Genomic DNA, 25,020 nt, shown 5'->3' on the forward strand with positions numbered 1-25,020 from the left:
TGCAGCTCTGTGGGATGGGCATTGTTTACTATTCCTGTGTTCTAAGGCAAGGAAACTGAGGCTCAAAGAGATTCATTAGGTTGTTCAAGAACTGTGTTGGGGCCAGGTGCAGTGGTTCACGCCTATAATCCCAGCACGTTGGGAGGCCAAGGCGGGTGGATCACCTGAGGTCAGGAGTTCAAGACCAGCCTGGCCAACATGGCAAACCCCTACTCTACTAAAAATATAAAAATTAGCCAGGCATTGTGGCAGGCGCCTGTAATGCCAGCTACTCAGGAGGCTGAGGCACAAGAATTACTTGAACCCGGGAGGCAGAGGTTGCAGTGAGCCAAGATCACACCATTGCGCTTCAGCCTGGGCAACAAGAGTGACACTCCATCTCAAAAAAAAAGGAGGGGGTGAGATTCACTGTCTCAGCTTTGGAGCCCCCCTTCCTCTGTCTCTGTACAGGGAAGTTTCTTCATTCTCCCTTCTTGCCTATTAAACTCTGCTTTTTAAAACCAAAAAAAAAAAAAAAAAAAACCTGTTGGGATGGCAAATGTTGAAGTCAGTGATTAGAATCTAATAGATTATTAGGTAAGGTTTCTAGAATATAAATTTCAATGTCTGAAACTAGATGCATATATCAGTATATCTTAATGAAATTGAGTGGTTGAGTGGTGTGTAATTTTTTTTTTTTTTTTTTTTGGGACGGAGTCTCACTCTGTTGCCCAGGTTGGAGTGCAGTGGTGTGATCTCACCTCACTGCAACTTCCGCCTCCCAGGTTCAAGCTTCTCCTGCCTCAGCCTCTGGAGTAGCTGGGATTACAGGCACGTGACACCACGCCCAGCTGAGTTTTGTATTTTTAGTAGAGACAGGGTGTCACCATGTTGGCCAGGCTGGTCTTGAACTCCTGACCTCAGGTGATCCACCCACCTCTTGCCTTCCAAAGTGCTGGGATTACAGACGTGAGCTACTGCGCCCGGCTGGTGTGTAAATTATTATAGAAGAGTCTGGCATTTCAGTGCTGAATACACCAGCGCTTGGCATTTGCTGAAGAATTTTTAGTCTGTCAGGCAACATGTAGTCAAGGCCCCCGGGTCTTCCTCACAGTTACGGGCCAAATTACGCTGCTGCCACCTTTTGTGTAAATGAAGTTTTATTGGAACCCAGCCATGCCCATTCACATAGGTATTGTTTAGAGCTGCTTTGTGCTACATCAACAGAGTAGTTGTGAGACACACTAGATATAGAAGGAGAGGAGGCATGGTCCTTGAACCTCATTGACTTTCATCGTATTGGAAAATGTTGGTCAGTGCAAACCAGGGAATGCTACAGTAAAAGTGCAATGTTGTATATCATTTACTGTTCAGCATTCTGAAGCCTTGGAAAGGAGACTTGAGCTTGAAGGCTTTTGACAGGGAATTCAGTAAGCCCACATGGAGGAGGCTTGACCTTGAAGGATTTGCGAGAGTGAAGAACATTCTGTGTTGGGGGAAGCAGCATGCCCTGGTATCCGTGCATGCAGTCTAGGAACTGTAAAGCTCTGGACACTTGTTAGCTGCTACTCAGGCAGTGAAAAGGTTGTCAGCTTGGTGTGTACAGTCAGAAAGCTAGAGCCTGGAGACCATAATAGGATGCAGCAGGATGTAGTGATTAAATCTCATGAGAACCAGTTGGGAGAAATCTGGACTCTCCCTTTTTTTTTTTTTTTTTTTTGAGACAGGGTCTCACTGTCACCCAGGCTGGAGTGTAGCAGTGGGATCATAGCTTACTGCAGCCTTGAACAACTCCTGTCTCACCCTCCTGAGTAGCTGGGACTATAGGCATGTACCACCATGCCCAGCTAACTTTTCTCTTTTTTTCTTTTGTAAAGATGGGATCTCGCTGTGCTGACCAGGCTGGTTTCAAACTCCTGGCCTCAAGTGATCCTCCCACCTCAGCCTCCCAGTGTACTGGGATTACAGACATGAGCCACTACACCGAGCCTGGACTATCTTATGATAGCAAGATCCTTTACTCTGAAGAGACAAGGTTAAGCTGAAGTTTAAGACAGATTGATCAAGGCAGTAAAGAAAGATTCACCAGTATAATAATAAAGTAGGTAACGACCTTACTGAGCACTTAGTAAGTGCCAGGTTCTGGTCTAAATGTGTCATTTGTATTACTACATGGGAGAGCGGTGCGCAGAAAGGTTAGTACTTTGCCCACAGTCACACAGCTAGTAAGCGGTGGCGCTGGGATTCTGTCCCGGGCTCTGGAGCTCTTGTTTATCACCACTTTAATATACTGCCTCTTTTTTTTTTTTTTTTTTGAGATGGAGTCTTGCCCTGTTGCCCAAACGAGAGTATAGTGGCGTGATCTCAGCTCACTGCAACCTCCGCCTCCTGGGTTCAAGAGATACTCCTGCCTCAGTCTCCCAAGTAGCTGGGATTACAGGCGCATACCAACACACCCAGCTAATTTTTGTATTTTTAGTAGAGATGGGGTTTCACCATGTTGGCCAGGCTGATCTTGAACTCCTGACCTCAGGTGATACGCCTGGCTCGGCCTCCCAAAGTGCTGGGATTATAGGTGTGAACCACTGCACCCAGGCAATATACTGCCTCTTAAGGACTTTTCTAACTGGATTGAGATGAAGGAGGTGTTGATTCAAAAATGAGGCCAGATCGTGTGCCTAGACTGTGTCTGTTTGACAACATTCAGGAGGGGTAGGTCACGATTCTGGATTTACTGTGTTTGAGGTGGTAGAGGCTTTTCAATGAGATGTGTCTAGTAGATGATGAGAAACCTGAGATTGAGCCCAGGTTGGGAATAGAGATACTGGTTTAGAGTCATGGCTGAGAATATCAGAAGAGTTGTTTTGAGAGCGGCAAAGGAGGGAGAGTAGAAAGAAAAGCCGAGAAGCCGAAGATTACACCTCAGAGAATATCTGGGTCTGTTGATGGCCTTTATTGTCTCCCCACTTCTGTCTCTGGTCTAGATACTTGCTTCTGGTTCTGATGGATGCTGAAAGAGCCTGGAGCTACGCCATGCAGCTGAAACAGGAAGCCAACACTGAACCCCGAAAACGGTTTCACTTGTTATCTCGCCTACGCAAAGCCGTGAAACATGCAGAGGAATTGGAACGCTTGTGTGAGAGCAATCGCGTGGATGCCAAGACCAAATTAGAGGCTCAGGTTAGTGCCTCAACATTCAGCTTGTTTATTGTGGAGATTAAAGACATTTTAAAAAGCTACAGTTAAACAGAACAGAGTTTCTTAGTGTTAGAAAGTGACAGTCAGAAGAGGAAAAAAACTTTCCGAAGTTGCTTTTAAGAGGAGAAGTTAGCGTGTTTTGTTTATCAGCTCTTGATTTTTTTATCCTTTTTTTAAAATTGGACAACGCTTCATTCCATAAAATAGAATGAGTATTCCCAAGCTCTTGGTTTTTTATAACTAGCTGTAACTTTTTTTTTTTTTTGAGACAGAGTCTTGCTTTGTCACCCAGGCTGGAGTGCAGTGGCGCGTTCTCAGCTCACTGCAACGTCTGCCTGTCAGGTTCAGGCAATTCTCCTGCCTCAGCCTCCCGAGTAGGTGGGATTATAGGCACGTGCCACCACGCCTGGCTAATTTTTTTATTTTTAGTAGAGACAGGGTTTCACTGTGTTGGCCAGGCTGGTCTCGAGCTCCTGACCTCATGATCCGCCCACCTGCCTTGGCCTCCCAAAGTGCTGGGATTGCAAGCGTGAGCCACTGCATGTGGCCATCTAGCTGTAACTTTTTAAGAAAGGTCATTTTTTGATATATAGATGAAAGCTTACAATCTTGTACCTGGAAAGTTCACAAAGTAAACTTTTTTTTGGAAGTGAGTTTTTTAAAAAAGAGATGGTAGATATTGCAAGGTTTTATTCAACTTCTGATGCTTATGTTATAGCTCAGAAAATCATTGTTAAGTAAAATGCAGAAAACAAATTTCCTTCTTTTGAAGTTCTTTCCTGGGAAGTGAATGAATCATAATAAATTGCCTATGTATCACATTTTATCGGTTAAATACGTATTTCTCTTTAAAAATCAACCTGTGATTAATATATCTATATTCTTAGGCCGGGCGTAGTGGCTCACGCCTATAATCCCAGCACTTTGGGAGGCCAAGGTGGGCAGATCACGAGGTCAGGAGATCGAGACCATCCTGGCTAACACGGTGAAACCCCGTCTCTACTAAAAATACAAAAAATTAGCTGGGCGTGGTGGCGGACACCTGTAGTCCCAGCTACTCAGGAGGCTGAGGCAGGAGAATGGTGTGAACCCGGGAGGCGGAGCTTGCAGTGAGCTGAGATTGTGCCACTGCACTCCAGCCTGGGGGACAGAGCAAGACTCCATCTTAAAAAAAAAAAAAAAAATATATATATATATATATATATATATATATATCTCCATATTCTTTGTTTGGGTTTTTTGTTTGTTTTTTAGAAAGAGAGTCTCACTGTGTCCCAAGCTGGAGTGCACAGTTGTGGCTCGCTGCAGCTGTGAACTCCTGGGCTCATGCAATCCTCCTGCCATGGCCTCCTGAGTAGTTGGGACTAGAGGTGCACACCACCACACCTGGCTAAATTTTTTTTTTTTTTTTTTTTCTGAGACAGAGTCTCACTCTGTCACCCACATTGGGATGCAGTGGTGCAATCTCAGCCCATTGCAACCTCTGCCTCCCAGGTTCAAGCGATTCTCCTGCCTCAGCCTTCCAAGTAGCTGGGATTACAGGCGCCTGCCGCCATGTCCAGCTAATTTTTTTGTATTTTTAGTAGAGACAGGTTTTCACCATGTTGGCCAGGCTGGTCCCCAACTCCTGACCTCAGGTTATCCGTTCACCTCGGCCTCCCAGTTTTGGGATTACAGGCATGAGCCACTGCGCCTGGCCACACCCGGGTAATTTTTTTTTAATTTTTGGTAGAGATGAGATCTTGCTGTGTTGCCCAGGCTGATCTTGAACTCTTGAGCTCAAGTAACCCTCCTGCCTCGGCCTCCCAAATTGCTAGGATTACAGGTGTGAGCCCCATGCCCAGCCCATATCCATGTTCTTTTTTTTATTTCTTTTTTAAAATTTATTCTTATTTTTAAATTTTTTTGTAGAGGCAGGGTCTTGCTATATTGCCCTGGCTTGTCTTGAACTGGGGGTTCAAGTGATCCTCCCACCTGGGCCTCCCAAAGTGCTGGGATTACAGGTGTGAGCCACTGCACCTGGCCCATATCCATATTCTTGATATCAAAGTTAGAAGCCAATAAAGGAAGATTGAGTGGGAGCACAGGTTTGCTGTTGAAGCAGTTCCTCCTCTTCCATCTCCTCACAGGCTTACACAGCTTACCTCTCAGGAATGCTACGTTTTGAACATCAAGAATGGAAAGCTGCCATTGAGGCTTTTAACAAATGCAAGTAAGTCCTATAGTCCAAAGGCTGTGGCCAGTTTTAATTACAGATAGTCAAATTTAAGCTGCAGATCAGATAGTGGATTGTTTCTGTGAAAGTGAGGGTGACTTTTCTTTCCTATAGAAATGTTGATGATTCTCTTTCAACCTTAGAACATGCCAGTTATGGTAGTTGGTAGGAGAGCTTCAAAAGGCCATAATTTGTTTTTAGTCAGTGTTCCCCATGAGTTTTTCTTATATAAGGCTGATGTAAAACCTGGCTTTTCTTTTCTCGCAGAACTATCTATGAGAAGCTAGCCAGTGCTTTCACAGAGGAGCAGGCTGTGCTGTATAACCAACGTGTGGAAGAGATTTCACCCAACATCCGCTATTGTGCATATAATATTGGTGAGAGCAGGGATCAAGGCATTATACTCAACTTGAACATTGACAGATGGCCTATTGGGAGCTCAATTCAGAGAGCCTAGAGAGTTGATGTAACTTTCTTCTTCCCTTGCCTCCATCATTGACCTGAGTTTTGGTTGATGGCAGAAGCAGAACTGTTGAAGCCAGCCCTGCCCAAAATTATAGAAGACTGTTCTGCTTCTGTGTCTGTCCTGCTGTGCTGTGTACCCCCGAAGAGCAGTCTTGAGTCTCCGGCTGAGTTCATTTTTTACTGTTTTAGAGCAGTTTTAGGTTCACAGCAAGACTGAGAGAAAGATACAGAGATCCATGTAACCCCATCTCTCCACATCCATAGCCTCTCCCATTAGCATCTTCCCCCACCAGAGGGGTGCATTTGTTACAATTGATGGCCCTTTATAGACACACCATAATCTCCCAAAGTCCATAGTTTACATCAGGGTTCACGCTTGATGTTGTACATTCTATGGGTTTGGACAAATGTTTCGTGATGTGTATTTACCATTATATACCATATGGAGTGTTTTCATTGCCCCAGTCAATTTCATTCTTTATAAAAGACTTGTCTTCAGAGAACAGATTGTGCTGCAGATTCATTGAAGTAGCATGTGGAGGGGGAAGAGCTCTTTAAGTCTGAGTTGAATCTAGTGATTCTCAAGAAAACAGACCAGACCCTTGAAGATTTTCCTGTCTTTCTCTCTTAGGGGACCAGTCAGCCATCAATGAACTCATGCAGATGAGATTGAGGTCTGGGGGCACTGAGGGTCTCTTGGCTGAAAAATTGGAGGTAATCTAGTATGTACATTTTTGTGAAAAGTCTTTGGACAAAGTCCAGAAGGAGTAATTCATAATCCCCTAGGGATATTTGATATTAATATATGGATATTTATATCTGTATTAGCAAATAGCTACATTTGCTAAAAGTTTGAACAAAAAACTTTTTCTTTCTTTTTTTTTTTTTTTTTTGAGATGGAGTCTCGCTCTGTCACCCAGGCTGGAGTGCGGTGGCGCGATCTCGGCTTACTGCAAGCTCCACCTCCCAGGTTCACGACATTCTCCTGCCTCAGCCTCCCAAGTAGCTGGGACTACAGGCGCCTGCCACCATGCCTGGCTAATTTTTTTGTATTTGTAGTAGAGATGGGGTTTCACCGCCTTAGCCAGGATGGTCTCGATCTCCTGACCTCGAGATCTGCCTGCCTCAGCCTCCCAAAGTGCTGCGATTACAGGCATGAGCCACCACGCCTGGCCCAAAAAACTTTTTTCAATTAACACTTGAAGAATTCTTTTTTTTTTTTTTTTGAGACAGTCTTACTCTGTCGCTCAGGCTAAAGTGCAGTGGCGTGATCTCAGCTCACTGCAAGTGATCTGCCCGCCTCAGCTTCCCAGAGTTCTGGGATTACAGGCATGAGCCACTGTTCCCGGCCAAGTATTCAATTGTTTAACCTCATTACATTTATTTTCTAAGCAAGTAATATAGAAAAAGCAAGAAATACAAAAGATCGGGGGAAAATATAAACCACATGGTTGCCGTATTTATTTATTTATTTATTTAGAGACAGAGTCTTGCTCTATCGCCAGGCTGGAGTGCAGTGGTGCAATCTCGGCTCACTGCAACCTCCACCTCCCAGGTTCAAGCGATTCCCCTGCCTCAACCTCCCAAATAGCTGGGATTACAGGCGCCCGCCACCACGCCCAGCTAATTTTTGTATTTTAGTAGAGACAGGGTTTTACCATGTTGGCCAGGATAGTCTCAATCTCCTAACCTCGTGATCCACCTGCCTCTGCCTCCCAGAGTGCTGGGATTCTAGGCGTGAGCCACCGCGCCCGGCTTACTTATTATTATTTTTTTGAACAGCGTCTCTTTTGCCCAGGCCAGAGTGCAGTAGCTTGATCTTGACTCACTGCTCCTTGACTTCCTGCTCTCAAGTGATCCTCCTGCCTCAGCCTCCTGAGTAGCTGGAACTACAGGTGAAGGTTACCACTCCTAGCTAACTTTTTTTTGTTTTTTGGTAGAGACAGAGTCTCGCTCTGTTTCCCAGGCTGGTCTCATTCTCGAACTCCTGCGCTCAAGCAGTCTGTTCGCCTTAGCCTCCCAAAGTGCTGGGATCACAGGGGATCACAGGCATGATCCACCTTATCCAGCCATACACCATCATCCTTTGATGGCTGCATGGTACTCCGTTGCATAGAAGTCTGTTTTATTTAACCATTCATTGTTCATTAAGTGGTAAATAGTATTACCATGAATGTCCATGTCCTCAGATTTTGCACACATTCTTGATTATTTCCTTAGGATAAATTCCTAAAACTGGAATTAAATGGTTTGGAAACTTGATACATACTGACAAATGTCTTTAAGTTTCTACTGATTTGCATTCCTGCTTGTAGTGTATACAGATATGCTTTTCTCCTTACATCCTTACCAAAACTTAGTGTTACTCTTTTTAACCTTCCGTTATGTCCTTTTAATATTTGAATTTCTGTAACTAAAATATATGATACCAGGGAGAAATTTAAAACAAATAGAAATTGGTGGCCAGCAGGGTGGTTCACACCTGTAATTCTGGCACTGTGGGAGGCTGAGGTGAAAGGATAACTTGAGCCCAGGAGTTCAAGACCAGCCGGGGCAACACAGTGAGACCCCACCTCTACAAAAAAAATTTTTTTCAGAGGCCGGGCACGGTGGCTCATGTCTGTAATCCCAGCACTTTGGGAGGCCAAGGTGAATGGATCACCTGAGGTCAGGAGTTCGAGACCAGTCTGACGAACACAGAGAAACCCCGTCTGTACTAAAAATACAAAATTAGCTGGATGTGGTGGTGCATGCCTGTAATCCCAGCTACTTGGGAGGTGGAGGTTGCAGTAAGCTGAGCTCATGCCATTGCATTCCAGCCTGGGCAACAAGAGTGAAACTCTGTCTCAAAAAAAAAAAAGATTTTTTTTTTCTTAAATTAGCCAGGCATGGTGACACATACCTGTAGTCCTAGCTGCTCGAGAGGCTGAGGCAAAAGGATCACTTGAGCCCAGGAGTTGGAGGTTGCAGTAAGCTGTCATTGAGCCACTGCACTCCAGCCTGGGCAACAGAGCCAAGACCCTGTCTACTAAAAAAATTAAAGAGGCCGGGCACAGTGGCTCATGCTTGTAATCCCAGCACTTTGGGAGGCTGAGGCAAGTGGATCACTTGAGGCCAGGAGTTTGAGACCAGTCTGGCCAGCGTGGCGAAACCTCGTCTCTACTAAAAATACAAAAATTAGTCGGGCATGGTGGCGTGTGCCTGTAGTTCTAGCTTCTCAGGAGGCTAAGGCACGAGAATTCCTTGAACCTGGGAAGCAGAGGTTGCAGTGAGCCTAGATAGCGCCACTGCACTCCAGCCTGGGTGACAGAGCAAGACTGTCTCAAAAAAAATGAAAGAAATTGGTGTATACTCTGCTTTCTATGGAGTATAATATGTTGGTTATACAAAGAGACAAATGATAGATTCCACTTATTTTCACCTCCATCACTCATATCCCCAGTTAAAGCTTTAACTTTTTTAAACTATTTTTCAGGCTTTGATCACTCAGACTCGAGCCAAACAGGCAGCTACCATGAGTGAAGTGGAGTGGAGAGGGAGAACGGTTCCAGTGAAGATTGACAAAGTGCGCATTTTCTTATTAGGACTGGCTGATAACGAAGCAGCTATTGTCCAGGTGAGGAGGAAGAACTTACTGTGCTGTCTTCTGTATGTGTCTGAAGGTTGTCCTGTGTGTTTAAGATGTACTGGCTCGTTGGTATTCAGTTCTCACAAAACAAACGTTTAATGCTGTTTTGGATTTGGTAAGTACGGAGATGTGCCTTATTGAATAAAATTATTTTGAAAACTGAGTTTATAGAGGAATTCTTAATGTTTAGAGGGCAAAGAAATTGACAGCAACAGTCATCAACATAAAAATGGGAGGCATTAGAGGCTGGCTTAAAGTAAGGGGTCACATTTGGCCCAGCAGGTGGTGCAGCAGCTTAACTATTATGTCTCTGAAGTTTCTCTGACATGTTGTCGTAACCTCCTAGCCCTAAAGGGTTCACCTCTTAGTCCTGGGGCTTTGCAGGATAGCCTGGTTAAACCAGAATGTCGTTTTGTGTGCGGTGTACATGTAATATTCATGCAAAACTGTTATCACTTGATACTGCCTACCGACATAGTTACCTGTTGGTGGGTGCGAACAACCAAATGCATCCTAAAAGATAAGACATCCTGGTAACCTTTGTATGACATAGACAGTGATGGGGGCACTTATTGGAGCTTCTTTTCCACATGAGTTAAAGGACATCTTTAAAAAAACAGGCTGCTGACAGTCTACTGCCTCATCAGGGAACAGTGGCATTTCCGAAGACCTCACAGTTATCTTTTGCACCCTGAATAATTTGTGTATGCGTTGGGGGGGTGGTGTTTTGTTAATGTGTTGAGGAATTGGCTTAAGCATCTAAAATTTCAGCAACTTGCTCCAGAATGGCTACTATGGGTTGGAGGCAGCCTTCAACAGCTGAAGAGTTGATGTGTGTCCTTGTCTGTGTTTCGTATTGCCTGTCTCATATCCCTTTTATTTGCTTAAAGGACAGAAGACTAGAACAGTACTAGAAAGTTAATTTTTACTTAAACTGAAAGGCTAAGGAATTTTTTTGAGAGCGTTCTATTGGCACTGTTGTATGGTGCTACCTCCACTGGACAAGGGCTCTGGTAGCAACTATTTAGATTATGTGATTGGGTTAGTGCTTTGGTTTTAAAAGTGATCAATGCTGGAAGAAAGAAACTACTTCTGTCCTAGTTCAGTGCCAGACAGCAGAGACAGTGGGGCAGGAATTCTGACTTGAAGAGGAGTTGGGGGAGAGAGATCCATAGGGGCAAGTTAAATGAGGGCTCTTTCAGAGTGGGGCTACAGACACGTACCAAATGAAGAACAGGAAAAGCTAGCATTTATTAAGTAATTTTGAAAAGTTACTGCTGGCACGATGGCTCATGGCTATAATCCTAGTGCTTTGAGAGGCGGAGGAAGGCAGATCACTTGAGCTCAGGAGTTGGAGCCTGGGCATCATGGTGAAACCCCATCTCTACAAAAAAAAAGTACCAAAAAATTTAGCTGGGCGTGGTGGCGTGCACCTGTAGTCCCAGCTACTTGGAGGCTGAGGCAAGAGGATCACTTGAGCCCAGGAGCTTGAGGCTGCAGTGAGCTGAAATCACACCACTATGCTGCAGCCTGGGTAACTGTGCAACTCTGTCTCCAAAAAAAAAAAAAAAAGAAAAAGAAAAAAAAGTTAATAACTTAAAGTTTAAATACACATTTTTTTTTTTTTAAAGACAGAGTCTCGCTCTGTCACCCAGGCTGGAGTGCAGTGGTGCAATCTCTGCTCACTGCAAGCTCCGCCTCCCAGGTTCACGCCATTCTCCTGCCTCAGCCTCCAGAGTAGCTGGGACTACAGGCACTCACCACCACACCCAGCTAATTTTTTTATTTTTAGTAGAGACGGGGTTTCACCATGTTAGCCAGGATGGTCTCAAACTCCTGCCCTCGTGATCCACCCGCCTCAGCCTCCCAAAGTGCTGGAATTACAAGCATCAGCCACTGCACCGGGCCCACATGATGTTTTAAGAAGATCAGCCTGGAAAGGGTGGGAGGGAGTGAGAGATAAAAGGCTACACATTGGGTACAGTGTACACTGCGTGGGTGACAGGTGCACCAGAGTCTCAGAAATCACCGTAGAAGAACTTATCCATGTAACCAGAAACCACCTGTTCCCCCAAAACTATTGAAATTTAATTTAATTTAATTTTTAAAAGATCAGCCTAGGCCGGGTGCGGTGGCTCACGCCTGTAATTCCAGCACTTTGGGAGGCCAAGGCTAGCGGATCACCTAAGATCAGGAGTTCGAAATGAGACCAGCCTGGCCACCATGGTGAAACCCCATCTCTACTAAAAGTACAAAAAAAAAATTAACCGGGTGTGGTGGTAGACATCTGTAATCCCAGCTACTCGGGAGGCTGAGGCAGGAGAATCACTTAAACCCTGGAGGCGGAGGTTGCAGTGAGCCGAGATCGCGCCATTGCACTCCAGCCTGGGGGATAAGAGCGAGACTTCGTCTCAAAAAAAAAAAAAGATCAGCCTATCGTCTCACTTCCTATATGCCTTCATTGATATGACATCATACTGAAAGGAAAGCACTGGTTCCTTTTAATGTTTTTTATATTCATGTGAGTTCTTATGGTTTTTTTTCCCTTGCTGGAATTATACTAAGATACAGTTTTGTATCCTGTTTTTATTAACGTGTTGTGCAATGGTGTGATCTCAGCTCACTGCAACCTCCGTGTCCCGGGTTCAAGTGATTCTCCTGCCTCAGCCTCCCAAGTAGCTGGGATTACAGGCGCATACCACCATGCCCAATTAATTTTTTGTATTTTTAGTAGGTCTCGAACTCCTGACTTCAGCCAGTCCACCCGCCTCAGCCTCCCATAGTGCTGGGATTACAGGCGTGAGCCACAGCGCCCAGCTCAGGCTTGGTGATTCTTATCCTCAAGTTATGGTTAATATTTTAATATTTGAGTGGAAGAGGGACCATTTATCTTTTTCTTAAAAAAAAGTATATATGTATATTTATATATATTCATGTATATTCTCAAGTGAGATTTGTTTCCTTCTTTACCAGATTTCCATGTATTTTTTTCCTAAACCTCACTGGGCTGGGTAAGGTTTGATTCTTGTCCCCATAGTAGGGGTGTGGTTGGGAATGTGGTCAGACTTGCCTTGTGTGTCTCTTAGTCATACTACCACCTTCCAGCAATTTCCATAGACAAGTGAAAACAATCTGAGAATGTGCTTTTTAAAGCGGGAGGTCTGTACCTCAGGACACACTGCAGCTCGGTTTCCTCCGCACCAGTCAGTTTTGAAACTGAGCCTGACGAGAGAACCTGAGACTGCAGAAAAGCCCATCCTGAAGGTTTCAAGTTTTGTAAAAGCTGACCTAGGATTGATTGATTCATTTGGACTAATCAGTAACGTATTACTTCTGGGCTTAAGATTTCTCACTGTCATAGGCACACCTGGGAAAAGGTCTAGTCAGACCACACATTTTTGTGCAGGGAGTTTTGCCACTTATGTTTAAGAGCACGTTCTGGTTGGTCCAGTGGCTGGCGGAGAAGGTCGGTGTACAGGTGGCCAGGAATCCTGCCTCTGCGTGTTGAGAGGAGTTTCTTATTCCACTGTCCTTTCAGGAATCATCTTAGCCTTGAATATAGATTTATAGAATAAAAGTGTAAATAGCAAAATATATTGAAGTCTTCCTGTTTGGAGACATTTTGCCCTGCCCAGGGAGAATCAAGAGAGCTTCTCCTTCAGAAATTAGTGGTCTGAGTCATTGCAGTGTGGGCGTCGTAAGAAAAGCACAACTGACTTAAGTCCCGCCCTTCAAATCGACTTTTTCCTTCATTGCTTTTTAGGATGTTTGTAAAATTCCCAGTGGGAACTTAGAGCTTTGTGGGAGCAGTGGGGAGGTTTTTTGGTTTCAGCACCTTGATGCAGAGGCTTAGTTAAAGGGAGCAGAGGTGATACGTGGCAGTCAAGAGGTTTTAAACTTGAACTGTACCCTACCAACAGGAAAAGAGGCAAATCCTGTGTAGCTGGTAAGACGAAATTCGCTCTTCTCTTGAACGCCCGTTGCTCCAACCACTTAACCCCACTTGTCTGAGAAGGGTGTTGGTGGCATGTTTGTTGGATTGCATGGAATTAAAACGGGCACCGTAGCTCTTCCTTTCTGCTGAGAATGTGGCTGTGGTATATGTGTGTTTCTTTTTTTTTTGAGACAGGGTCTCACCCTGTCACCCAGGCCAAAGTGCAGTGGCACAATCTCAGCTCACTGCAACCTCCACCTCCTGGTCTCAGTTGATCCTCCCACCTTTGCCTCCTGGAATAGCTGGGACCACAGGCATGCACCACCACACCTGGCTAATTTTTTTGCATTTTTTGTAGACATGGGGTTTTGTCATGTTGCCCAGGCTGGTCTCAAACTCCTGGACTCAAGTGATCTGCCCACCTCTGCCTCCCAAAGTACTGGGATTACAGGCGTGAGCCACTGCGTCCAACGCCATGTGTGTTTCTTAAGTAGTGGTGCCAAGTCCATTCACATGTCTTTTTTTTTTTAAGTTCTGGGATACATGTGCAGAACGTGCAGGTTTGTTATATAGGTATATATGTGCCATGGTGGTTTGCTGCACCTATCAACCCATCATCTAGGGATTTTTTTTTTTTTTTTTTTTTGTGAGATGGAGTCTGGCTCTGTCGCCCAGGCTGGAGTGCAGTGGCATGATCTCGGCTCACTGAAACCTCTGCCTCCCGGATTCACGCCATTCTCCTGCCTCAGCCTCCCTAGTAGCTGGGACTACAGGTGCCCACCACCATGCCCAGCTAATTTTTTGTATTTTTAGTAGAGACGGGGTTTCATTGTGTTAGCCAGGATGGTCTCGATCTCCTGAGCTCGTGATCCACCCGCCTTAGCCTCCCAAAGTGCTGGGATTACAGGCGTGAGCCACCGCGCCCAGCCCATCATCTAGGTTTTAAGCCCTGTGTGCATTAGGTATTTGTCCTAATACTCTCCCTCCCCTTGCCTCCCACCCCCTGCCATTCACATGTCTTACTCGAGTTTTTAAGCACTCTAGATTTATCTATCTTATTCCAATTGCTGAGTATTATATGGCGGCACCATTCCACAGATTTGTACTTTGAAAAATTAGGCCAGTAAGGTTGATGAAGTGATTCTAAAGAATCTTGCCAACCTGGGGTCGGCCAACGATATTCTATAAAGCATGTGCTCCAGTGCTGCACTGTCCAGTGCAGTAGCCACTCAACACATGTGGTTATTGAAATTTAAATTAATAAAACTTCCAGCCAGCCTCTGTGGCTCGTGCCTGTAACCCCAGCACTTTGGGAGGCCAAGGCAGGTGGATCACCTGAGGTCAGGAGTTCGAGACCAGCCTTCCAACATGGTGAAATAGCCAGGCGTGGTGGTGGGCACCTGTAGTCCCAGCTACTCTGGAGGCTGAGGCAGGAGAATCTCATGAACCCAGGAGGCGGTGGTTACAGTGAGACGAGATCGTGGCACTATACTCCAGCCTGGGCAGCAGAGCAAGACTCTGTCTCAAAAACATAAAATAATAAAAAGATAGATAAATTAATAAAACTTCCGAGTGCTCAGGTGTGCATTGGACGGTGCACGTAGAGGACATTGCCTGTGGCAGAGAGTTCTGTTGGATGGTGCTGCTCTGGTGGTTCCAGGAGTGAATGGTGGCCGTGTTTGCTTTACTAGATTTATAGCATGAATGAGCCCCAGTTCGTTCCCAAGTTAGTGAACAACAGGAAAGTCAAGTAACTTATAAGTGGAAAAGTATGTTTGATTTATATTGGGTAAGTTACAAGGAAGATTTTTTTTTCACACTGGAGACTAAGAAAAGAGAAGAAATAGATTCTTAAGAGAACTTTTAAGAAAAGCTTTCTTAAGAGAAGAAAAAGGGTTTTTCTTTAAGCCCCTGTCCCCCCAACCATCTCTTAAAGGGGTGGGCAGCACTGGGTTTTCGTTTGAGCTTTCTTAGAGGTCAGTTGAATATTAACACATTTTTTCAGATTGAGTGTTAATTTCTATGGGAAGTCAAAAACCATAATGGAATGTTGATGTTTTAATTTCACAGTGGGTCTGCCAGTCACACAGGTTCATCTCCTTTCTGCCTTTTGTCCATTTCTATCTGCTCGGTCAGATTCTTTGGGACGATAATGTGGCTTGGCAGGTATTCAGTTAGTGAATCACTTTCTCACTTACCCTAGCTGTGTAGCAGACAGGTGACACCCAGTACTTGTGCAAAGACTGTCGTCTCATGCGTGTCAACCTTGTCTGTCCTAAAAATTGTTCTCAGAGTAGTCATGTGGGATATCTGAGTGCAGCACGTCTGTGGCGAAAAGAACTTTGTGTGATATTTAGGAGAACTGTCTTTTTGGTGGGTATTGATTAGTCATTTTTATTATTGCCTTGTACCTAAAAGAAACAATCTTTGAGTTGGGTTCCATTTGTAAAAGGTAATTGTGTTGGCATACAGTAGAGCTTGACAAGTTTGTTCTGGAAGGAAAAGATAAAGAAAGTTCTGGTGTGCTGTGCTTCAGTGTAGAGTGCCCCAAGTCCAGTCTGTAAGGCCCCTCAAGGGGTGCCAGGTCCTGAGCAGAGGGTGAAGCGCTGCAGGGAAGTAGCAGGAAGCTGTGCTGGGAAGAGACGTAAAGCCTTTGCTAAGTCTCAGATCAGTTATGCAGACAGCTTTTTCAGCATGTTTGCTTTTAAAAATATAACTCCCCTTTCCATATGAATAATGACTAAGGCTATAAGAAACCATTATATGGTAGAGAACAGTAACAATTAAAATGATATCTGGTGTGGAGTGCGTGAGTGAGTGTGTGGTTGGGGGACTCCATGCGCGATTTTGCTCTCCTCCCGTTAGATGACTATGGTTTGCTCAAAGGAAAATCTCTTACTTTGATCTGCCCTTGTTTAGGCTGAAAGCGAAGAAACTAAGGAGCGCCTGTTTGAATCAATGCTCAGCGAGTGTCGGGACGCCATCCAGGTGGTTCGGGAGGAGCTCAAGCCAGATCAGGTAGGACCCTCAGCCGAGCCCTGGCCCTTGCTCTGGGCAGGTCCAGGTCAGCCTGTGTCCCCTTCTCAGGTGGACCCCAGTGCTCTGAGTGCACTGCTCTCTTGGCCACTGTTTCGTTTTTGTTTTTTTGAGGTGAGGTCGTCAGGGAGCAAACAAGGGCCTCTGGGCTCCATCACATTAAGAAATTAATTTCTCCCTCCCCTGTTCCTCCTAGTGGTTTCCTATATGGCCTGTGAAGCCTGTGGCCTCAAATTCTGTCTCCAGTTGGACTTCTCCAGTGCCTCCCTTTTCTGAAAACACTATCCCTGTGATTCATTCAGGCACTTAGGCTGAAAACCTCAGATCTATTTGTCTCTTTTGTCCCTGTCACCAAGCCCACTTTCTTCTCCCTTTGCAGGGCCTCTTGCCTATTGTTGATTCGCCTGTTTCTATTAGCCTTTTCTCTTGTGCCTAGGCAACCGCAAAGGTCTCCTAATTGCTTCTTCTGGCTTGGTCTCGGTTCCCTTCTCCAGGCCTTTCTTTCGCGAAGTACAAATGGAATCTTTCTAAATCTAGTTTCCCTGTCTAATTTTAAAAAGCCCAGTGATTTCCTCTAGGGATTGAGCAATGGTCTCCAAACTTTTATGCTGATAAACCCCATAGGCAGCATTGAGCCTGCACCACTGATGCATTTATTTATGAATTATATACCTTATTATTTGACTAATTTGTCATATATAAACTGCATTAAAATAAGGGCTTTTTTGAATGAGATAAATAGAAATAGAAATTCTAATTTTCGTTTCATACCCAGACTCCCTGGGTTTTATGCGCCCTACTTAGAGACCACTGGCCTCTCAGTTCAGACTTGAGCTGGTGTACAAGCCTTCCTTAGTCTGTTCCCAGCCTTGTACTTCACTGCATCCTTCTGAGTCCTCTGCCTCAAGCTGTTCCACTTACTGGCATCTCAGTAACACCTTTCCCACCCCGTGTGTTACGCTGTTCTCATTCCCCTCCCTCCTCACACTTGGGTAATCTTTCCTGTCCCTTTTCACCTGTCCAAACCCCATCTGTTTTTCAAGGTCCAGCTCATAGCTTACCATTTCTGAAAAGCATATGCCTGCACCATCCTAGCCCACAGAGATCTCTGCAGTTTCTAAATATCTGATACTTACAGCTATAAGTTTTGATAGTTAATTAAGTATTACCTCTTCATAAAAACTTATTTTTATTGTGGTAAAAAACGTTAAACATAAAACCTTAACCATTTTTAAGTGTATGGTTCAGTGGTAATGAAATACATTCATAATGTACAACCATCACCAACAGTCCATCTCCAGAACTCTCTGCATTTTGTAAAACTGAAACGCTGAACCCATTAAACAACAGTAACTTTGTTGCCTAGCAACTATTTTTTTTTCAGCATCTGCCACAAAGCCTTGAGTATAAACTTTGTTTTGAATCACTGCTTTCTCTAAGGAATCGCCTGCTTCCTTGCCCCGTTAGGCTGCCTTCATGTATTGTGCTTCCCTTCATCGACTTAACAGAGGTGCCTACAGAGTCCCAGCCCCTGTCACTGTCATTCACCTTGAATGCATAGCAGTTGGGAGACACCTCACAGAATGTAAGGAATGGGATGCGGCAAAGGCGCATTCATTTCCTGTTGCTGCGATCATATTAACCACAAACTTGATGGTTTAAGATGATAAAATGTATTATCTTACGCTTCTAGAGGTCAGAAATCTAGTGGGTTCACAGGGCTGTGTTCCTTTAGAAACCCTAGGGGAATCCTTTTCCAGTATTCCCAAGAATGCATCTCCTGGCTTCTAGCGGCTGCCTGTAGTCCTTGGCTTGTGGCTCTCCGTTTGTGCTTCAAAGCGATCAGCTCCTCTCCCCTCTGCTTCCATTCCTTCATCTTCTGCATCTCTGACCCATCTGCCTCCCTCTTCTCAGGACCCTGGGATGACATTGGGCCCACCCAGATAATTCAGAGATCCCTAACTTAATCACATCTGTAGAGTCTCTTTTACCATATATGGTAACATCTTCCTAGATTGCACGGAGGCTAGCATATAGACAGCTCTGGCGTACGTTATTCGGCCAGCCACAAAAGGCTCACTCTGACAGCACAAGGGGTGGAACTGGGATCTGTGGCACAGACCTTCACACAGAGCCGTGGACTGTGGAATGTCTGATTTTAATGCTTTGGGGTTAGGCACGGGGAGGAGTGGACAGGAAGTCTCATCTGGCCGTTACTCTCAGTTCTCTTATTTGAGGTCAATTTTTAGATGCCAGTGGCAACTTGAGTGCCACTGTCGTTATTATGTCAAGTATAGATCTTTGATATTTGAGGACTCCTGTCTTACTAGAGTTTGTGTCTGTGTTCAGGGCACTTTGGAGACCCCACCATTCCATGAGGTGGTCAGAGCGACGGAGAGCATCAGTTGCTTTACTTTTTACCTTTTTCACTTTCTGCAGAAACAGAGAGATTATATCCTTGAAGGAGAGCCAGGGAAGGTGTCTAATCTTCAATACTTGCATAGGTAAGGGTTATTTTAATTTTTTTACTTTTTAATATTATTAAAATATTTGAACAAAAGAGTATATGTAATATTTATGTATATTTACATTTATAATTTCTTTTCTTTGTTTTTTTTTGAGACAGGATCTAGCTCTGTCAGGCTGGAGTGCAGTGATGTGATCTCAGCTCACTGCAGCCTCAATGGCCTGGGCTCAATCAATCCTCTCACCTCAGCCTCCCACTGAGTAGCTGGGACTATAGGCATGCACCACTACACCCAGCTACTTTTTGTATTTGTTTTGTAGAGATGGGATTTTGCCATGTTACCTGGGCTGGTCTCAAACTCCTGGACTCAAGCAATCTGCCCATCTCAGCCTCCCACAGTGCTGGGATTATAGGCGTGAACCACTGCACCTGGCTTACATTTATAATTTCTTAATGCATACAAATGCTAATGCATGTATGTCCATTTTATCAAATAAGTATATATGCTACATTTACATTTTATTTTAATATGCCTAATTTAAGATTTTCACATAGCTTAACTAGAACACAGCCAGGCATGGTGGCTTACGCCCGTAATCCCAATACTTTGGGAGGCTGAGGCAAATGGATTGCTTGAGCCCAAGAGTTTGAATTAGCTGGGTGTGATGGTGCACACCTGTGGTCTCAGATACTCCAGAGGCTCAGGTGGGAGGATCCCCTGAGCCCAGGGAGGTCAAGGCTGCGGTCAGCCATGATCATGGTCATGTCACTGCATTCCAGCCTGAGACAGCCCTGACTCAAGATTCTCAAAACAAAAACGAGAACACAACCAGTGTTTGAAGCTCCCTGCGGCCCTTGCCTCATTTCCTTCCACTCCTAGAGCTAACTGCAACCTTTGCCTCCCGGGCTCAGGTGATCCTCCCACCTCAGCCTCCTGAGTAGCTGGGACCAGAGGCATGAGCCACCATGCCTGGCCTGTTTATTTATTTATTTAGAGAGATGGAGTCTCGCTCTGTCGACCAGGCTGGAGTGCAGTGGCGCAATCTTGGCTCACTGCAAGCTCCGCCTCCTGGGTTCACACCATTTTCCTACCTCAGCCTCCCAAGTAGCTGGGACTACAGGCGCCCACCACCATGCCCAGCTAATTTTTTGTATTTTTAATAGAGATGGGGTTTCACTGTGTTAGCCAGGATGGTCTCAATCTCCTGACCTCATGATCCGCCCGCCTCGGCCTCCTACAGTGCTGGGATTACAGATGTGAACCACTGCCCCTGGTCCCCTGTTTTTTTTGTGTTTTTTTTGTGTTTTTTTTTTTCAAGTTTTAGAGTCAAGGTTTTGCTCTATTACTCAGGCTGGAGTGCAGTGGTGTGATCGTAGCTCACTGCTGCCTTGAATACCCAGGCTCAGGTGATCTCCTGCCTCATGAGTTGCTGGGATCCCACTCTCTGTTTTTTGTTTTGTTTTGTTTTTTTCCACTGCGTGGTTCTTTAAAAAGGATGCAGAAGGTATAAATCAAGCTAAAAATCAAATTTTGTGATAAGATCTCATGCGGGTCCCCTGCAGACTTGCCACTGGATAGTAGCCAAATGGAGGGTCCCTTGAAGCCCAAGCCAAATGGCCCTGCTGTGGCCACGCCCCCACCCGCCCCCTACTTCCTCTGGGTCAGCCCCAACTTGTAGTCCAGTCCTCCCAGTTCCTCCGCTTCTCTTGAGTATAACTTGAGCTGACTTGTGGTGCATTCCAGCTACCTGACTTACATCAAGCTATCAACGGCAATCAAGCGTAATGAGAACATGGCCAAAGGTCTGCAGAGGGCTCTGCTGCAGCAGCAGCCAGAGGATGACAGCAAGCGCTCACCCCGGCCCCAGGACCTGATCCGACTCTATGACATCATCTTACAGGTGACCCTTGAGGACTGGGAAGGCAAGGGCCTGTGGTTTTCCTTTGCCTGTGTCGGACACAAAGTGACTTAACTTTGTATCACGGAAGGGCTGTGACAAGCAGGACCTATTAGTAGCTGGGAAAAGACAAAGATCTTACACCAGTTCCACAGTCTGTGAGCCCCTACCTCTCAGACATGCTGATCTGTAGAGAATAGTGACCCCAGATCATCACTGAGCACTTGACCTGTGTAAGACGCTCCCAGGTGCCATAGAGCATCTGAGACCTGAGTCCATGCCATCTCGGCCCCCAGGGAGTTTGTCAGTCAGTAGGACTGTGAGACACACACAGTCAAGGCATCTGAGTAGATGCTAAGCAAAATAAAAGCTCAGAGCTGGAACAGATCCCTTCCAGCTAAGATGGGCCAAGAAGTCTCTGAAGGTGGGTGAGCTAAGTTGAGTTGTAAAGGGCAAATATGTTTCCAAGATCAGAGGGGAATGGAGGTGACAGCAGGTGTGGCTGCTGCCCGGTCTCTTCACAGGCTTTTCCCCATCGTATTGACCTCGGGCTTTTTTTTTCCTCACTCTTGTCCGTTCTTACAAGGTATTCTGTCAAAAATTCAACCTAAGATCTATTCTTCATGAATTTTCTTGTTGCATCTGTTGTACAGAATCTGGTGGAATTGCTCCAGCTTCCTGGTTTAGAGGAAGACAAAGCCTTCCAGAAAGAGATAGGCCTCAAGACTCTGGTGTTCAAAGCTTACAGGTAACGTCCCATGGGATGGGCAGTTTTCCTCTGCCTCCCAGGTTCTGTAAGCATTGGGAGCATGACCCAGCCCACAGCAGATAGGATCGCTGGCCTGGAGTGTATGGTTACCTTGCCTGTGACCAGAGGAAGGTCAGCCCAGCATGTTCAAGGGGAGTTTCTAAAGGCTGTGGTCAGTAGTGGCCAGTGATGATGTCTGCCCTTTGGCCAGGTCGGAGGAGTGGAGCACACACGTTAAACTTGGCTTCCTCGCTGGGCACGGTGGCTCACACTTGTCATCCCAGAACTTTGGGAGGCTGAGGCAGGTGGATCCCCTGAGGTCGGGAGTGCGAGACCAGCCTGACCAACATGGAGAAACTCCGTCTCTATTAAAAATACAAAATTAGCCAGGCATGGTGGTGCATGCCTGTAAACCCAGCTACTTGGGAGCCTGAGGCAGGAGAATAGCTTGAACCCGGGAGGCTCACCGCAACTTGGCGGTGAGCCAAGATCGCACCATTGCACTCCAGCCTGGGAGACAAGAGCGAAACTCCATCTCAAAAAAAAAACACTTGTCTTCCTGTACTCTCCTCCTCCCTCCCAGGGGAAAAGGGGCACGCCTTGAAAGGGTGTTAATTAGCAGAACCAGTGTGGCCAGTTCAAGGAACTTGAACTAACTTGGGATAAAGCTAAACTCAGTTTCTTAAATGACTTGTGTCATTTGTAACTTGGAAGTGGGCTGGGTAGCACGACGGGGCCCAGCCAGGATGGAAGGCAGAGCCCCATGCATTCTTGCCCTTCCTCTTGTGGCCCTCACACGCCAGTGTGCTCTGGCGCTCCAGCATGCCCCGTCTTCACTCCATGGCCCCTTCTGTCCTGTCAGGGACCAGCAGTGCTCAGGCTCTGCTGAGCCCAGGAGAGGAATTTGACTCAGGAAGAACCTTCTGTGAGTTTTGTTTTTGGAAAGCAATGAGCAGAGATGAGTGATAGTGACTTGGGTGTGTGGATGGGTTTGGGATTTCTATTTGAGCTGGGCAGCGTTCTTCCTTCCTTCCTGTCCCCGGCCTCACCATGCTCCTTTTGGGAATTGTTCCTCCTCTGCAGAGTCAGCCAGTCAGTAAAAAACCGTGGCTCAGTGTTGGGCCTACCTGGGCATCTCTGATTGCTGGGAAGCATCTCTGCAGGGTAGCCTACAAATCTGAACACTTCCCATGAAGGGGGCTCCCATGCGGTGATCCCACGTTAAGAAACCTGTTTCCAAATGTGAAATTTCGCCTAAACTGCAAGGAAAGCCTTGATCTTGGGTAATTGCTGCTTTAGAATATTGTGGCTCTTTTTCCTCCCCATCAGGTGTTTTTTCATTGCTCAGTCCTATGTGCTGGTGAAGAAGTGGAGCGAAGCCCTTGTCCTGTATGACAGAGTCCTGAAATATGCAAATGAAGTAAATTCTGATGCTGGTGCCTTCAAGAACAGCCTAAAGGTGAGAGGTTGGCCTCTCCTTGTTTGCAAGCCCTGGCAGGTTATGGAGTCAGCTGTGGAGGAGCTGTGAGGGTACAACAGCTGGGCGCCACCTCAGGCTGGTCCTCCCTGGCTGCCCGTGGGACCTGATGTAGCCCTGACTGCCCAGGAGCTGCAGGCTGTGTCACTCATGGCTGTGCTCCAGGCCTGAGGAGGATTTAGGTATGAAGAAGGGAAGGCATTTTTCTGATTTAAAAGAAACAAAAACCACCACAGGAAAACCTGAAGTACTGCTCTCAGACTTGACTGCACGTTGAAATCTCTTAGGAAGATTTTTTTCAAGGTAGATGTCTGGGTCGCACCCCCAGATTTGTGGTTCTAATCAGTGTGAGGGATCTGAAGTGGGCATTGGGACTTTGAAAGGCCCCTTAGTGATTCTGACATACAACCAAGTGAGAAGCACTGGTGAAGCTGTCCTGCAGGGCATGTGCAAGACCAGCAGCAGCGGCGGGGGGCCTCACTAGGAATGCAGCCTCTCAGCTCCCACCCGGAACCTTCTGCTTGTTTTTTTCTTTCTTTCTTTCTTGAGACAGGGTCTCGCTCTGTCACCCAGGCTGGAATGCAAGTGGCACCATCATAGTTCACTGCAGCCTTGAACTCCTGGGCTCAAGTGACCCTCCCACCTCAGCCTCCTGAGTAGCTGGGACTACAGGCATGAGCCACCGTGCCAGGCCAATTTTTATTTTTTTGTAGAGATGGGGGTCTCACTATGTTGCCCAGGCTGGCCTTGAACTCATGGCCTCGAACTCCTGGCCTCAAGCAGTCCTCCTGCCTCTGCCTCCCAAAACCTTGAGATTGGAGGCATGAGCCACCATGCTGGCCAATATCTGCATTTTAACAAGATCCCCAGGCCATTTGGGGGTCTGTTAAAGCTAAGGAGATGCTTGATCTAAAGTACAGCCACAGGGCTGGATGCAGTGGCTCATGCCTGTAATCCCAGCAGTTTGGGAAGCTGAGGTGGGCAGATCACTTGAGGTAAGGAGTTCGAGACCAGCCTGGGCAACATGGCGAAACTCTGTCTCTACAAAAATAGAAAAAAATAGCCAGGTGTGGTGGTGCACACCTGTAATCCCAGCTACTTGAGAAGCTGAGGCAGGAGAATCACTTGAATCTGGGAGGTGGAGGTGGCAGTGAGCCAAGATCAAGCCACTGCACTCCAGCCTGAGTGACAGAGCAAGACTCCATCTCAAAATAAATAAATAAAGTGCAGCCATGGAAGGCTTTCTTTGCTTTACTTTTTTTTTTTTTTTTTTTAAGATGGAGTCTCTGTCTCCTAGGCTAGAGTGCAGTGGCACGATCTCGGCTCACTGCAACCTCTGCCTCCTAGGTTCAAGTGATTGTCCCATCTCAGCCTCCCAAGTAGCTGGGACTATAGGCGTGTGCCACCAAGCCCAGCTAATTTTTGTATTTTTAGTAGAGGGTTTCACCATGTTGGCCAGGCTGGTTTCAAACTCCTGACTTCAAGTGATCAAGCCTCTTGATCCACTGACCTCAGCCTCCCAAAGTGCTAGGATTACACGCGTGAGCCACTACTCCCGGTGCTTTACTGATTATTGAACGATAACTAGCTTCTTAAGCTTGTGGCGTGCTGTGATGGTATACAACTTGTTGCAACATCAGCTGGTCTAAGGAATCCATGTATATTTGACAAGTAGAGACCATTTAGAAAAGCAAGCAGGGGCCGGGCGCCGTGGCTCACGCCTGTAATCCCAGCACTGTGGGAGGCCGAGGCGGGCAGATCACGAGGTCAGGAGATCGAGACCATCCTGGCCAACACAGTGAAACCCCATCTCTACTAAAAATACAAAAAAATTAGCCGGGCATGGTGGCAGGCGCCTGTGGTCCCAGCTACTCGGGAGGCTGAGGCAGGAGAATGGCGTGAACCCGGGAGGCGGAGCTTGCAGTGAGCCAAGATCGCGCCCCTGGGTGGCGACAGAGCGAGACTCCGTCTCAAA

The 25,020-nt window shown here is 46.1% G+C and overlaps 1 protein-coding gene across 1 annotated transcript in view; it reads left to right on the plus strand.

The window, feature by feature from the left end:
* Nucleotides 1-25,020, plus strand: part of SRP68 (signal recognition particle 68) — a 33,577-nt gene that overhangs the window by 5,754 nt on the left and 2,803 nt on the right. Inside the window, exons 4-13 of the mRNA XM_031011535.3 lie at nucleotides 2,964-3,159; nucleotides 5,307-5,389; nucleotides 5,660-5,769; nucleotides 6,489-6,571; nucleotides 9,333-9,473; nucleotides 16,339-16,437; nucleotides 18,895-18,959; nucleotides 20,667-20,823; nucleotides 21,474-21,568; nucleotides 22,898-23,027. Coding sequence (XP_030867395.2) covers nucleotides 2,964-3,159; nucleotides 5,307-5,389; nucleotides 5,660-5,769; nucleotides 6,489-6,571; nucleotides 9,333-9,473; nucleotides 16,339-16,437; nucleotides 18,895-18,959; nucleotides 20,667-20,823; nucleotides 21,474-21,568; nucleotides 22,898-23,027 — 1,159 coding nt within the window. The remainder of the gene's footprint in view (nucleotides 1-2,963; nucleotides 3,160-5,306; nucleotides 5,390-5,659; nucleotides 5,770-6,488; nucleotides 6,572-9,332; nucleotides 9,474-16,338; nucleotides 16,438-18,894; nucleotides 18,960-20,666; nucleotides 20,824-21,473; nucleotides 21,569-22,897; nucleotides 23,028-25,020) is intronic.

Source organism: Gorilla gorilla, chromosome 4 (genome assembly GCF_029281585.2).
Source record: "Gorilla gorilla gorilla isolate KB3781 chromosome 4, NHGRI_mGorGor1-v2.1_pri, whole genome shotgun sequence".
In the NCBI taxonomy this organism is placed as follows: domain Eukaryota; kingdom Metazoa; phylum Chordata; class Mammalia; order Primates; family Hominidae; genus Gorilla; species Gorilla gorilla.